The sequence below is a fragment of the Aplysia californica genome, unplaced genomic scaffold (assembly GCF_000002075.1).
Source record: "Aplysia californica isolate F4 #8 unplaced genomic scaffold, AplCal3.0 scaffold00624, whole genome shotgun sequence".
Classification (NCBI taxonomy): domain Eukaryota; kingdom Metazoa; phylum Mollusca; class Gastropoda; order Aplysiida; family Aplysiidae; genus Aplysia; species Aplysia californica.
Window position 1 is genome coordinate 260,323 of NW_004797894.1, and position 13,192 is coordinate 273,514.

Below are 13,192 nucleotides of genomic sequence, written 5' to 3' on the forward strand. Positions count from 1 at the left end.
GGGGGGGGGTGTTGTCCATAATCCGAAGTTGCATTGATTCTGCTAGCGTATCTGGTGTAATGAAAGACAGACGTTTGAACCTGGTCCATACGTGTCAGCTGTCTTTGTTCCTCTCCTTTCAAACTGTCATGATTAGATTTAGATCTCAAAATTAAAGTCTTGGAATGTGGGTGGTTGGCGAGTGCTCTGGTATGGTTTGCTTCTTCTTTCCTATTGAACGTCTATAGTCTTTATCTCCCCTCTTTCTTTTTTGTGTTTGTTACTCTCTTGTAACACCTCTAACCTTCAGCACTTATATGACCTTATTGTGTTGCAAGTGCCGTAGAACTCTTACTAAAACAACAACAAAAACTGTCATGCATAGATCTTGAAATTAAAGTTTTGGAATTGAATACTTGTACTGTGAGATGTCATCTAGATGTAATGAGTTGTAAAAAGATTGAATTGTGCCTTTATATTCCTTTTCAAATGTGTTATATTTATCATATTTATTTATTTGTTTTGTTGTTCTTATTGTTTTCTGATCCAAAGAATACACAACAGATGGCTCAAGAACTCGAGAAAGGAATGCTGACTTTGGTGTCCGCGTACTACTCTTTGCCAGTGGCTCAAGGTAATCTCTGAAATTATTAATGTATTCTAGTTGTTTTTCGAGATGTCATTTATATTTCTATGTTTTTGCTCGAACATTTTTTCTTTCACGTGGTGAAAAATATTGCATCTGCCTTATTTGCTTCTTGGGCGCTGTTTCTTTATTTTAGAAAGTAGGGTACGCGAAAGGTGAGGATGAAGAAGAATTCAAAAAAGGTTGAAACATTGCATGAGGGATTGATTGGGAGAAAGTAGTGTAACAACAGGAGTACCATCAGGTAGGGGGAACAGAGGGGTAGTCGTTTTTTGCACAGACAGGTTGGATTAATGATGATGAATCCCAGTCTTACATTATACAAGTTATGGGTAATGTTTTCTCTTCTCAGGAGCCAGTCTGCGTCGACATCTTCAAGCTGCTGTCTTGCAGGTCCTGGACAGTTTGGCAGGCTTTGTGTCTGCTTTATCGAGCTGTCTGCAGCCAGATGACAAGTACGGTATTACTTTCCTTTTATCTCAGTTTGCTCATGTCGCTGGGGGGGAGGGGGGGGGGTCTTCGTCGCCACTCCTCTCTTGGATGTATACAGAATATGAAGAATGAGTCCTCCTTGACACTTTTTCGTTATGAAATGGTTTTACTTTGCAAGACCTAATGATTGCTGTTGCACAATAGAGAGCAATTTTCTTTTTAAAAGCATATGCTGTGATTTGTCAGTTTTTTTTTTAAAACCAGTTTTGCCTCTGTTATGTACCGACAGTGTGGCATTGCTAACACAAGCTTGCACCCGATTTCTCTCATTTTTCCTATATCATACATGTCACTGTAAGCTTCTTTTTTTTTTTTGTAAGTGTTTTATGGCGCTCGCAACTGCACAAGGTCATATGAGCACGCAGGACACACCAAACATTTTCAATTTGTAATAAATTTTGAATTTTGCCAGGGTGGCGACCTAAGCCTACTCTTATCGATTTTGGACCATCAAGGGATCTTTAACGTGCGCAACTTGCACACAAGACCTCCAAGATTTTTCGTCCTTGTCCGAGAAGGCTAGGTGTAAATTTTTCGTACCAGAAGATCAGGGGTGTGGCTGAAAGACAGTAGTAAGAAGGAGCCAAGGAGTAGCAGTAGTAAGGCTGCAGAAAGAGTCAGTAGGCCAGAGGAGAGGGCAAAGGGGGTGTGGGAAGAAAGTGGAGACAAAAGCAGACGACAGAATATTGCAAGAGAGAAGGAAAGAGGGTGAAAGAAGACAATTTTAGAGAAGAAACTTTTTCGGTCGCTACCAGGATTCGAGCCCAGGACCTTAAAATGAGAAGCAAACACCTTAACCTCTAGGCCACGACAGCCCCCACTGTAAGCTACAATATGGTTTCATCACACATTACCCTCCTACCTTCTTGCTCTACTCTTTTTAGTTTATAAAGCTCACTGCAGTGAATCGGTAAAGTCCTGTTCTGAGAAAGAAATTGTATTTTTACAATTGTAATTTGTTCTGGGTTTTTTTAGAATGGGGGAAGGTTGGTGTGTACGACAGGCATATGAATGATACAAATGTGTACGACAGGCATATGAATGATACGAATGTGTACGACAGGCATATGAATGATACGAATGTGTACGACAGGCATATGAATGATACGAATGTGTACGACAGGGATATGAACAGAAAAAATAAGTTATGCTGCTGTTCCAAAGATTTTTCTGAAGACACTTCAAGACTATTGTGAATAAGTTACATTGCATAGGTATTAGAGGTTCACAGTTTTAGAACAAGAATGATAATGTCTCGACTGTTTATGAAAACCTGAAATGCATCTCATCTGTTGATTGATGGTTCAAGCAGAGTTTTGTTAAAAGTTATGTGAATCATTTTCTACGAAAAGTTACCTTTCACAATTCCCGAACAATTTTTTTAAATTTTTTTTTTTGGGGGGGGGCATATTTTTTGTCAAAGCTGGGCCTGTTGGTGCTCTAAAAAACCCTTTATTTTGTTTGAAAAAAAAAGAATGAAAATGAAATGCTACTTCATTTGTCTACACAGACACAGCGGAAGACTGCAGTGGACTGGTGGTGTGTGGGAGGCAGCAGGTTTTATACTGTTGAAAGGTACATTGGAACTCGGATTCAACTAAGTGGTCAGACCTGGCCATCAATTTAGTTGAATCGGAGTGTTCGTTAAAGCGAAAATGAGGTTTTGGTGTAGATAATTACAGGCACTGAGCCAGCAATGTGCACTGTTTTCGACTTTCTAAATCAATGTAGTTTGGTTTCAAATAAGAGGCATTTTGGTGTCTTTGATACGGAAAAAAGCTTTGCTAAGTGAAATAAGTGCCAGTAACAAAACAGTTCTTACTTTAAGTGAACAAGTAAAATGAAAAACCTAGTCATTAACTTTTTTAAATATCTGTATTTTCAATGTTTCCTTTGATTTGTTAAGTTTAAACTCCATTGCACCCTCCATGTCGTCATATTTACTGTAAAAGTTTACACATGCGCTATTTGTGGGGGGATATCAACCATTCAGATACTCATAAGAAAGGAGAATGACTCTTCTTTCATTTTGTAGCCTCATTTTCAGTCATCGCTAATCTGACTCTGACATGCTACCTAGACCTGATAGAAATGCATACCATGAACGTGTCTGGCATGTGTTCGGCAATTTAACCCTACCCCTACGCCCTGTGGTCATTTTGTACCCCCGCAGTTGTATTTTTCACATTTTAGAATACTTTTAGTCCGAAGATCTCTTTGAAACTTTCACTATTTCTCAAAAAATCATTTTCACAGACTGCTATGCAAAGCGTGCGGATCGGATTAATGAGTAAATTTCCTCTTCGGAAAGTGGTGGCACAGAGCTCAGTTAAAAGCTGCGCGACATCACTCCTGTAGCGAGTCGATAGACGCCCCGCAAATGTGCTCCAGGGGGTAAATGGTTATGGTGCTTGTCTGTGTCTACGTTTTCTTTCAGTTTGAGCATCAACAGCACTTTGCTGTCTGTTTTGCTTCACAGATAATCGGGAATGTGCCTTGAAGAGCCTGAAAGATACGTCTGAGTTGGTAGAAGATGCCTTTGGGGAAATCGAACAGGTAAATACCTACCATGTTTATATCATTCTTCCTTCTGACTGATAAAGAGATGAATTTGATATTTTGCCTGTTTTTCCATATTGTACATAACCGCCTTCTGTGGTGTAGCGTATAGGCGCTTCGCTGTCCATATAGGATACCCAGGATCGATTCCCGAGTGGGGAGAATTTTTATCAAGTGTGTCGGTTTTTCTTCCGGGATGATAGCCATATAGTTCATCATTTTGGAAACTGTCAATAATATCTAAAGCGTCTGATTCAAATGATTGTAACTTTCTTTTAAATTAGTTTCTCAATGTGAGTCTGGAAGTATCTGCAGAAACCAGAAGATCTCGTGGAACAGAAAACCATACTGACAAAGTTAGTTGAATGATGTTTCCTTTGAAGTATAATTTATAGTCAGTGACAGGAAAGTACTGACTGGCTGGTCGTGAACTCGAAACAACTGTGCAACAATGATCAATATAGACACACAGGAGGGTTCAAGCAGTGGTCAACTTTAGTCAATCTAGGTGGTAATGGGTAAAATTATTGTGAGCCTGAGCTCACTTCCCACTCAGCCACAGTGACCATACTGTAATGAAATATCATGTATTACACACAGTGCCAAGGGCGTCTCGGCAACTTGTGGTCTTCGAGCATTCCTTTACCACCAGAAACTTCAAATACAGGGTCGGGAAATCGGGAAAAAGTCGGGAATTTTGAGATGGGTCGGGAGGTCGGGAAAAAGTCGGGAATTTTGTGATGGGTGGGTAAGTCGGGAAAGGATAGGGCCTGTGTAATGTGTAGCTATCTAGACTGTATGGTTGATAAATCCTGAAGAGGAAACGTAATTGAACCGCTGTGGTGGAAGTATATGTGTGACACCGAGGCTCGATCGGGAAGAATCAAGATCTACTTTCGCTTTCGTTACCACCCAGAAATTTTCCGGTAATAGTCTGATAGATAACGCAACATTTGTAACATGCAGGTTGTGCATTATGAACGCTGTGTCGCCTTGAAAATAAATCAATATTAAAAATTGCCCTCTGCTGTCGCTTGTGGGAAAAAAAACGAAAAAGAACTTATACAAGCGTCTTGACAGGTTCGCCCTCGTGACCGGTCAATGAACCTGTGAGTACCGCCGGTCTGAGCGCTGTGAAGTATAGGACTCCTTTATAAGATACACACGTGGAAGGGGATTTGGGGGGGGGGGGGGTGAAGGCAACGCTAGAGGACAAAAACTGAACTTGGAAGCAAATTTTTAGCATTTTGATAACTATTTTAGAGCTCTCTGCAAAGCGCGCGTTGGTGCAGGCCTTGTGTGGAATCCGGATCCGTCATGCCTTGTTATTGAACTAAAGTGTTCGCGTTTCATTGGATGGGGTGGTTATGATTTATATCTAGATTATGTTTTAGCTTTCTGGGTGCCGCTTTCTGTTCAAGATTGGCAGATTTTCAGTGTCACTGCATCTTGTGCCCCCCCCCCCCCCCACCCCAGTTCTTGCACCTCTCACACTGAATAGGTGTACTTGAGCCATTCAAGTTATTACTAATATTACTCTTCTTTGAGTTGCAGCAATGGTTTTCGTCTTCACGTTTATTATATGAATCATGACACCCAGACTGGTTATTTGACAGTCGATATTCTAGTTCTAGGTCTTTTCTCAGGCTTAAAACAGGATTCATTTTTTATATAGGGCCTATAGTTTCTTATGTTGGCTAATATGATGAGGGGAAAATATAAATAAGTAAAAACAGACTGAAATACCAAAGTCTCTCAAGATCCCAGTGCCACACTGACATGTTGTTGACTGGATATAATGTACCTACATGTGTGTGTGTGTGTGTGTGTGTATGTGTGTGTGTATTCACAAACATATACATTGTACATGTATTATATTAGATATAAATGGAGCACACGCTTTCATTGTTATGTAACGTGTTCCTGGAAAATGGATGAGGCCCCTCCCTTGGAAAATTGAGAAGCTGGGTTGGCAGTCACTTAGTATTATAGTCATCTATTGTTTGAAGACTATACTACAAAATGTACATTTGCATTCATTTATAGACATTTTGTTTTTTTATCATTGATAGATGGGCTTTTTTGGGGATCATTCTTGACGCGCAGCGGCCTGATTTTTCCCTCGAATTGGGGTCTTGAAAAAAATTTGGGGGTCTTGAAAAAATTTTCCAGGATTTGGTGGGGACCCTGCAAATATGATGAATGTCATTCATTTCTTTGACAACTTTATTGCATGAGTTGTTGGTCCATCTGAACCGATCATGTCCACAAAAAGTTGTTGACAGCTAGGTACATAGTAGGTTTACCATGTGCTGTGAATTTTTAGTTTTTTATCGTCTTGTATGAAATTATGTGTTTTTTTCGGCAATAGAAGTTTCTCCAAGCGTGCAACCGTTGTATCTACAGGCTACTGAAAATGACGGGCAAGCAGAAGACTTCATGGGGGAAGACGATGGTGTAATAACTAATGATGCAGTGTGGTCAGAGCAAGACAAAGAGGTGGTGAAGGCTTGTACTGGACTGGTCAGTATACGTACTTAATGTCCTGACTATTGCATTCACAGCGGCATCTCTTTGTGTCACTTTCTTTGATTTACACATCAAGTAATGGTTAGATCTGTACTTGCTGCTAATGTTAACAAAATTCAGACTCAGCACCCATGTTCATGCCTTCTGGTTTTAATTCTTGTTAACATGGAGCACTTTTTTTTTTCAAGAACAATTTCCATCATATGGATGTGGGTGGTTGGCGGGTGCTCTGGTGTGGTTTGCTTTTTCTTTCCTGTCAAACATCTATCGTCCTTATCTCCCCTCCTTCTTTTTTATGTTTGTTACTCTCTTGTAACACCTCTAATCTTCTGGCGCTCATATGACCTTATGCAGTTGCGAGCGCCATATAACCTCTACTAAAACAAACAAACATCATATGGATGGAAGAAAACTTGTTAGAACTCTCCAAATGCTGTAAGTTAAAGTTAAATTGAATTCATTTAAATTTCAAGTGAACCGTTTATTTTATTTTCAAAACTGTTTGAATGAAGGAACTGAAGAATTACATAAATGAAGCAAACGTCATCTCAGTGCTGAAAGCTTTATAAATAAATACTACTGGTAAATGAAAGAACTTTTTACTTTTTTAACTTATTATTACCATGAAAATAGATGTCCTTTGCCTGCTCTTGTTTGTCATTTAACTGTTCTATTGCTCACTTCTCAAGGTGTACTGACATTGCTTTTGATTGAATCAAATCTCCTCAAAATGTGCTTTGTTTTCCTTTTATTGTTGGGTTTTTTTTGTTTTTGGTTTGGGTTTGTTTTTTTGGGGTGCAGAATGACTAGCTCTACATCTTATAGACCCTTGCACTTCAGTAATATCATTATGATCAGTGTTTTATATGTTCAACTGAGCATGGTTGGTGAATTAGTTACATATACTCCTTCCATTTCTCGTTGCGTTACTTTTGTCATGGACTACATTGTGGCTAAAATTGTGATTGTGATCGTAATGTTTTGTCGTAAAATTTTATGCTACTCGATATGAGCTGGTAATGTTTATTCCCCCTCTCTTTGTTTGATTGAAATCTTTTCCCATGGCTCTTCGAAGTAATTATAAAAGATGTCTTGGGGGGGGGGGATTTTTTTAATAAATTGTAACAGGATTTATTTCCTTTGTTTGCAGTAAAATTGTCTTTAACAGGTATGGCTTTATCAACCATTATCAGGTGAAGGCCACAAAGACTATCCTCAAGAAGTCAAAAGAAAGTGTTCGTAAGCACAGCACGGTGGATAGTCCAGAAGGAGTGAGAGTGTTGGATGAACTCGTGGATTTTGTCCGGGATGTAAGCCGCTCAGTGGATGACTTTGTCTGCGGCATTTATGCTCCCATCAACTACGCATCACTGAAGCAGAATGTGAGTGTTGTTAACTTTGTATTGTGTTAAGGTTCCTGAAGTACCATGAGTTATTTCTATTGATTTTTACTGGTCTCTTATTTAGGGGTCTCTTCCATTCAGGGTTTTTTTTTTTATGGATGGTCAAGGATGGGTCTGCTTTTGCTACTTTTTTTCAATTTTGCTAAATTTTGTTATTACCAGTTCCTATTATGGCCATTATTGTGCCAATTTGTCATTTAACTTTTCCTGAAAACTTAAGAATTTAGAAATAGGCAATGTTTCAGATAATTTTTTGAATACCTGCTGCTGTTGATGCCCCCATTTTCTTATATGATATTCTTTATGGTAACAGTGCAGTAATTTCTGAAAATCATCACAGCCAGGTGGGACCTATAACACTATGCCCCTCCGGGGGGGGCGGTAAGAACCGTCCCTTTTCCCCACGGGACGCCGATCGGCGCCGGTGTGATATGGCATGTACCGCACCTGTATCCTAGTCCGTGGGGATAAGTGTTTCGTGCTCTGGGCGCCGTGTAGGTGAAAAGTGTTAATGAACTCCCTAGTGGTCACAGACAATGGCAAGGCACTTGCTTCCACTTCCTTGATAGGACATCGGCTCGGAAAAAATCCCCAAGGAGGAGAAAAAAATTCAGGCTCAACTAAAACTCATATTTCTACCTATTGGTCCATTTGGTGAACTGTTGTAACTGCTTTGATGTTTTGACTGGGAGAGTGGGTGGTTGGCGGGAGTTTTGGTGTGGTTTGCTCCTTCTTTCCTATAAAAAATCTATAGTCTCTATCTTCCATCCTTCTTTTTTATGTTTGTTACTGTCTTGTAACACCTCTAATCTTCGGCGCTTATATGACCTTATTGTGTTGCAAGTGCCGTAAAACTCTTACTAAAAAAAAAAAAATGACTAGGAGGGTTTTTTTTTGGTGAAGGATGGATCATTCAAGTCTTGATGAACTCAAGCTTTAAATGTGTTGGTGTAGAAAGCGCGCAGAACTGGTCATGACAATGTCTCGGCAAACATTTGTATAGATTTTAACTTTTCAAATGGATTCTCGTGGACATTTGAATGTTCTGTTTTGCTTTGGTGGACCTCCATGTTTGTCTTTTTATTTTTACAGGGGAAAGTGCTTTCTCAGCTGAATGGTCAGATTCTCAAGTTTCTCAGGTACGTTCATATTTTCATTGATTTGTTTGTTTGTACTGAGATGAATTGAACAATGAAACCACCCCCAGGGGCGGTACCACTGACTGAAGTGTCTTTAGGCCATTCCCAAGGGGAAGTCCTTATGCACAGTAGAATTGTACTTGTAAATGGGCTGATTTATAAATGTCATGCTCATAACTGTGCCTGAACTGCAACAGGGAACTGCTGCTTTTTCTTTAATTCATCCTTACTATCGTCATTTTTCCTCTACTTCTTTTGTTTGTTTGTCACACTCTTGTGACCCACTGTTTCCGGAGGTGCCTTGATAGTCGAAGCAGACTTTGTGCTATTGAAGCTAGAGAGGTGTTTTAGCATACCAGTATGGTGTAGAATGAATGTAGGTCATTATTTTTTAGCGCAGGAAGAGTAGGAAAAGAAGAGATGAAGTGCATACTTTTAATATATAGAATGGGAGTAGTCCTTTTTTTTTTCAATTTTGTTCATTTAGCTGTCTATTCCTATATTGAGAATGAACAGATAACAGAGCTATGTGGCCGGATGTGCCTCTTGTCATGACAATGATTTTGAAAATGAATCCTTGAGATGGTTCAAATTTCTTCTTTGCAGGTGTTTGTCTGTTTCTTTCAAGCCATGAAGTATGCGCATTTCTTTTTCTAGCAATCCTTTAAGCTCCTGAGGAGTCTCTCTGTTTGTTTCATTTTTGTTTTGTTCTTTATAATACTCAAAGGTTTCTGCTGACTCACAGAGTAACAAATTTGGGTGGTTGGCGGGTGCTCTGGTGTGGTTTGCTTCTTTTTTCCTGTCAAATGTCTATCGGCTTTATCTCCCCTCTTTCTTTTTTGTGTTACTACACCTCTAATCTTCGACACTTATATGACCTTATTGTGTTGCAAGTGCCGTAAAATGCTAACTAAAACTAAAACATACTCAAAGGTTTCTGCTAACTCACAGAGTACCAAATTTTGTATTTCAGGGACAGCAGCTTGACCGTCGCTGAGGATGAGAAGTGGTTGGACTTTTTGTCCCAGGCTAACACCCACAACCTGAACAAGCTGACTCAGAGTACTCTCCCCCAGAGTGAAGAAGGCTAGACATTTATTGACAAAACCTGATAATGAATAGATGTCATATGAGTATTTTGCGTATGTTCTTAGTATTGCGAGATCCAGCGACTGTGTTTGTGTAGGTCCAGGCCTGTCTTGACTTGTCCAACCTGCCAGTGGACTGAGAAAAGTGAAGGTGGCTGATGGCTGTGTACGACCAAATGGGCAATTACAATAAAGGACTTCCATTTTTTCTTTCATGGCAAAAGTCAGAATTAGTCGTTATATGTTATGTTTCCTTGAACTTGTTTTGTAATATATTTCTATTTTGAGAGACGCTTGTATCAGAAAGAAGATTTTGTGTGAAGGTAGGCTTTACCCACTGGGCTTTTCACTTTTTCAGACCAAAGCCTATGATATTTATTTCCTTTTTAGTTGTAGTAAGATTTTTACGGCACCTGCAACACAATAAGGTCATGTAAGTGCCAAATATCCAGTTTTCTCGACTTGTCTTAAGCAAGCTGTGCAGATTGTAGTGAAAATTTCCCTTTGTCAAGCTTAACCTGTCGGCGTGTTTCGCAGGTCAGAGCATGCATTTAGAGCAAGTAACCGTGCGTGTGTACGTCTAAATTATATTATAGTAAAAAACCCGTCCGAAGACAAACGCGTACGTTTGGGCAGAGCGTGCTTTTGTATGGCGTGCATTTAGCCGGAGACTACTGTAGAAGTATCTCAGTCTTTCTGCTGGGATGCTGTATCCTTCTGAGCCCTGGTTGGCCCTGACGACAGACGGAGTCAGAAGCCGGCCTTCTAAGTGATCTAAATTGTGTCTATGGGGATGTAAAACAATGTCAAGAATGTGCATTTTGTACCAAGGCAGTGGACATTCAAACCGTTGATGTCAGGGATAAACTCATCATGGTGCTGACACTGTTGATCTTTTGATGCCAATATCATGCAGCTGTCTTCTTCCAATCTGTCCCCGTCTTTTTATGCAAGAAAAATTCAGAAATTATGCAAACTGAGCCCAAAAATGTGAAATTATGCGATTCTGTTAATTTTAACAAAGAATAATAAAGTAAAATAATCAGAAATTATGCAAAAAATTATCAAATTTTGCTAAATTATGCGGGGTGCATAAAACCACGGGGACAGTCCATTGCCTCAATATGAGGCCTCAGGCATAAGCACATAATTATACTCTTTACTTCTATTGATGCACTGGAAACCATGTAACTTTATTCACTGGAACATAGACCTTGTTTTGCCTGTCTGGAAGAGATTTGTTATAGTTACATTACTATTGTCATGCAATTTTAATTTGTGAGTGTAGGCCTATTTGATTAAAAAGTGCAAGCATCTGTGGTATGATAATTAAATTTTGATTTGAAAGAGCACAGACATGTGGTACATGGTAACACTTTTCGACTTGAGAGTTTAAGTTAGGAAGATATTTTATCAAGTACAAATGTATCCTTCTTTCTGCTTGAATGTATCTCGCACAGTCCAGATTAGAAGGATGGAAGTCGCTTGCCTTTTAAATGATTTTTATTGTGTCGATGGGCATGAAATATTTCAGGTCAGAATCATAACATGAGAAATTATTTCCCTATGATTTGTGGTGTATGAAATACTCATTTTGATTTTATGAGAGGAGGCCTGACTGAACAGTGATAATAAACTGCATTTGGAAAATTCATTCTTATTTTTGTCTTTTTGTGTCATGCTCATATAAGTTGTAAGAGAGACAAATGGTGGGAGAAAATTTGTGTATTGCACAACTCAATAACTGCATGGCTCAACAAACCAAAGTTCTTTGCTCAGAACTCATTAAAAAACTCAACCAACAACACAGATTTATAAATTAAATCTAACAATCATGATGAAGACCAACTTGCTGCTGATGTAAAGCTTTTCATGAACTGGCGTGATGAGGAAAAAAACAACATATCAACTTACTTGGTTATGCCAAATTAAATGCTTTCGACCAGACAATAAACATTACTTTCTTTACTTTAAGTTACATGAATGTTCCGAAAGTTTGCAGCAGGTAGTTGGCAAAAACATATACTCACAAACAAAAGAAACTGTACATAAAAATCAAAATTGTACTAACAAATATATTTCCCTTAGAGAATCCATTCCTTTTTTAGAGGACACGCATCAAAGAAAAAGTCATGAGGATTAATAATCTCCATTGAAGTGTTCATTTTTGCGCAAAGATATCCATCACAAGTTGAACACCCCAGTTTACAAATTCACAAAATCGGTATACATGTACCACGTGGGACCACTGGCCACATTGATGACTGATTGACACCACAGATGCACGGAAAAGATCAGGTTGTCGGATAAACTACAGGGGGACCTGCAGCCAGATTCTTTCTAGCCATTGCTCAAATTCATCTAATGTTAAGGGTTAGTTTTAGTTTGGTTGTTGTCACAGTGGCCTTCCCAGCTCATCCCACAGATATCCAATAGAGGATAGAGCTGATGATACAGCTAGCCAATCGAGGAAATTGCAACTGTTCTAGAGTAAGTCGTTCAGTCACAACACAGGTCACGTACAGTCTTGCGCTGTCTTGTTGAAAAACAAGTGAGGCATATATGTATCTAAAGAAAGGGTATCTCATGATGGTCTATAATTTCATCTCTGTAAGAGCTCCTGTCAGTGCCCTGTTGATAATCACAATTTGTGTCAAGATTTTATGAATTTGGAAATTAGGGTACTTAACAGGACATAAGATGGACATTTTTGTGCAAAAATGAATACAGTACTTACATGTAAATAATTTATCTTCATGACTTCTTCTTTGCTGATATGTGAGTATGCTCTAGAAAAGGAGTGAATTTTCTATTCAAAATTGATATGTCACATGTGATTCCAATATTTGATTTCTCAGCGCACTTTCTTTTTTTTCATGAGTATGAAATTAAGTGATATGAAAATGTATGTCATGTACAGTCAAAAGCGCAAAACTCAAGATTGTAAATTGTTAGACAATGGGACATGTAATTACTTCAAATTCAAACCAGGATGTAGCAAGCATGTTGAGACAGAATTGTCGCACCGTATGTTTACGGAGGACTTTTCTAACACTATCAAACCTTCCTCGTTCACTTTAGTTTTTTCCTGCATAAAGATAAGATCATAGTCATACAATTCACAGAGGGAAGTATTTTTTCACAGGGGTCATGTCATTTTTCACTGCACTAAAAACATGATGGAGACTTTCAAACCCTATGCTTTAAAACTGTAAGGTTATAATAGTTAGATCAGTACAATCTATTGCAAACAAAATTGATTATCAAAATTATTTGCATCAGTGCTTATATATAAAACCATAATATCATTTGCTCAGCTCCACTCAGATATGAATAATAACGTTCTTACATATGAGT

General features: G+C 38.8%; 1 protein-coding gene across 1 annotated transcript in view; it reads left to right on the forward strand.

Annotated features, from left to right (window-relative positions):
* The window catches only part of LOC101845719 (cyclin-D1-binding protein 1 homolog), an 18,457-nt gene extending 6,968 nt beyond the window's left edge, over positions 1-11,489 (forward strand). Inside the window, exons 4-11 of the mRNA XM_005107715.3 lie at positions 532-613; positions 978-1,080; positions 2,628-2,692; positions 3,597-3,673; positions 6,083-6,199; positions 7,399-7,587; positions 8,701-8,747; positions 9,721-11,489. Of these exons, the coding sequence (XP_005107772.1) occupies positions 532-613; positions 978-1,080; positions 2,628-2,692; positions 3,597-3,673; positions 6,083-6,199; positions 7,399-7,587; positions 8,701-8,747; positions 9,721-9,838 (798 nt within the window). The 3' untranslated portion in view covers positions 9,839-11,489. The remainder of the gene's footprint in view (positions 1-531; positions 614-977; positions 1,081-2,627; positions 2,693-3,596; positions 3,674-6,082; positions 6,200-7,398; positions 7,588-8,700; positions 8,748-9,720) is intronic.
* Positions 11,490-13,192: the final 1,703 nt, after the last annotated feature.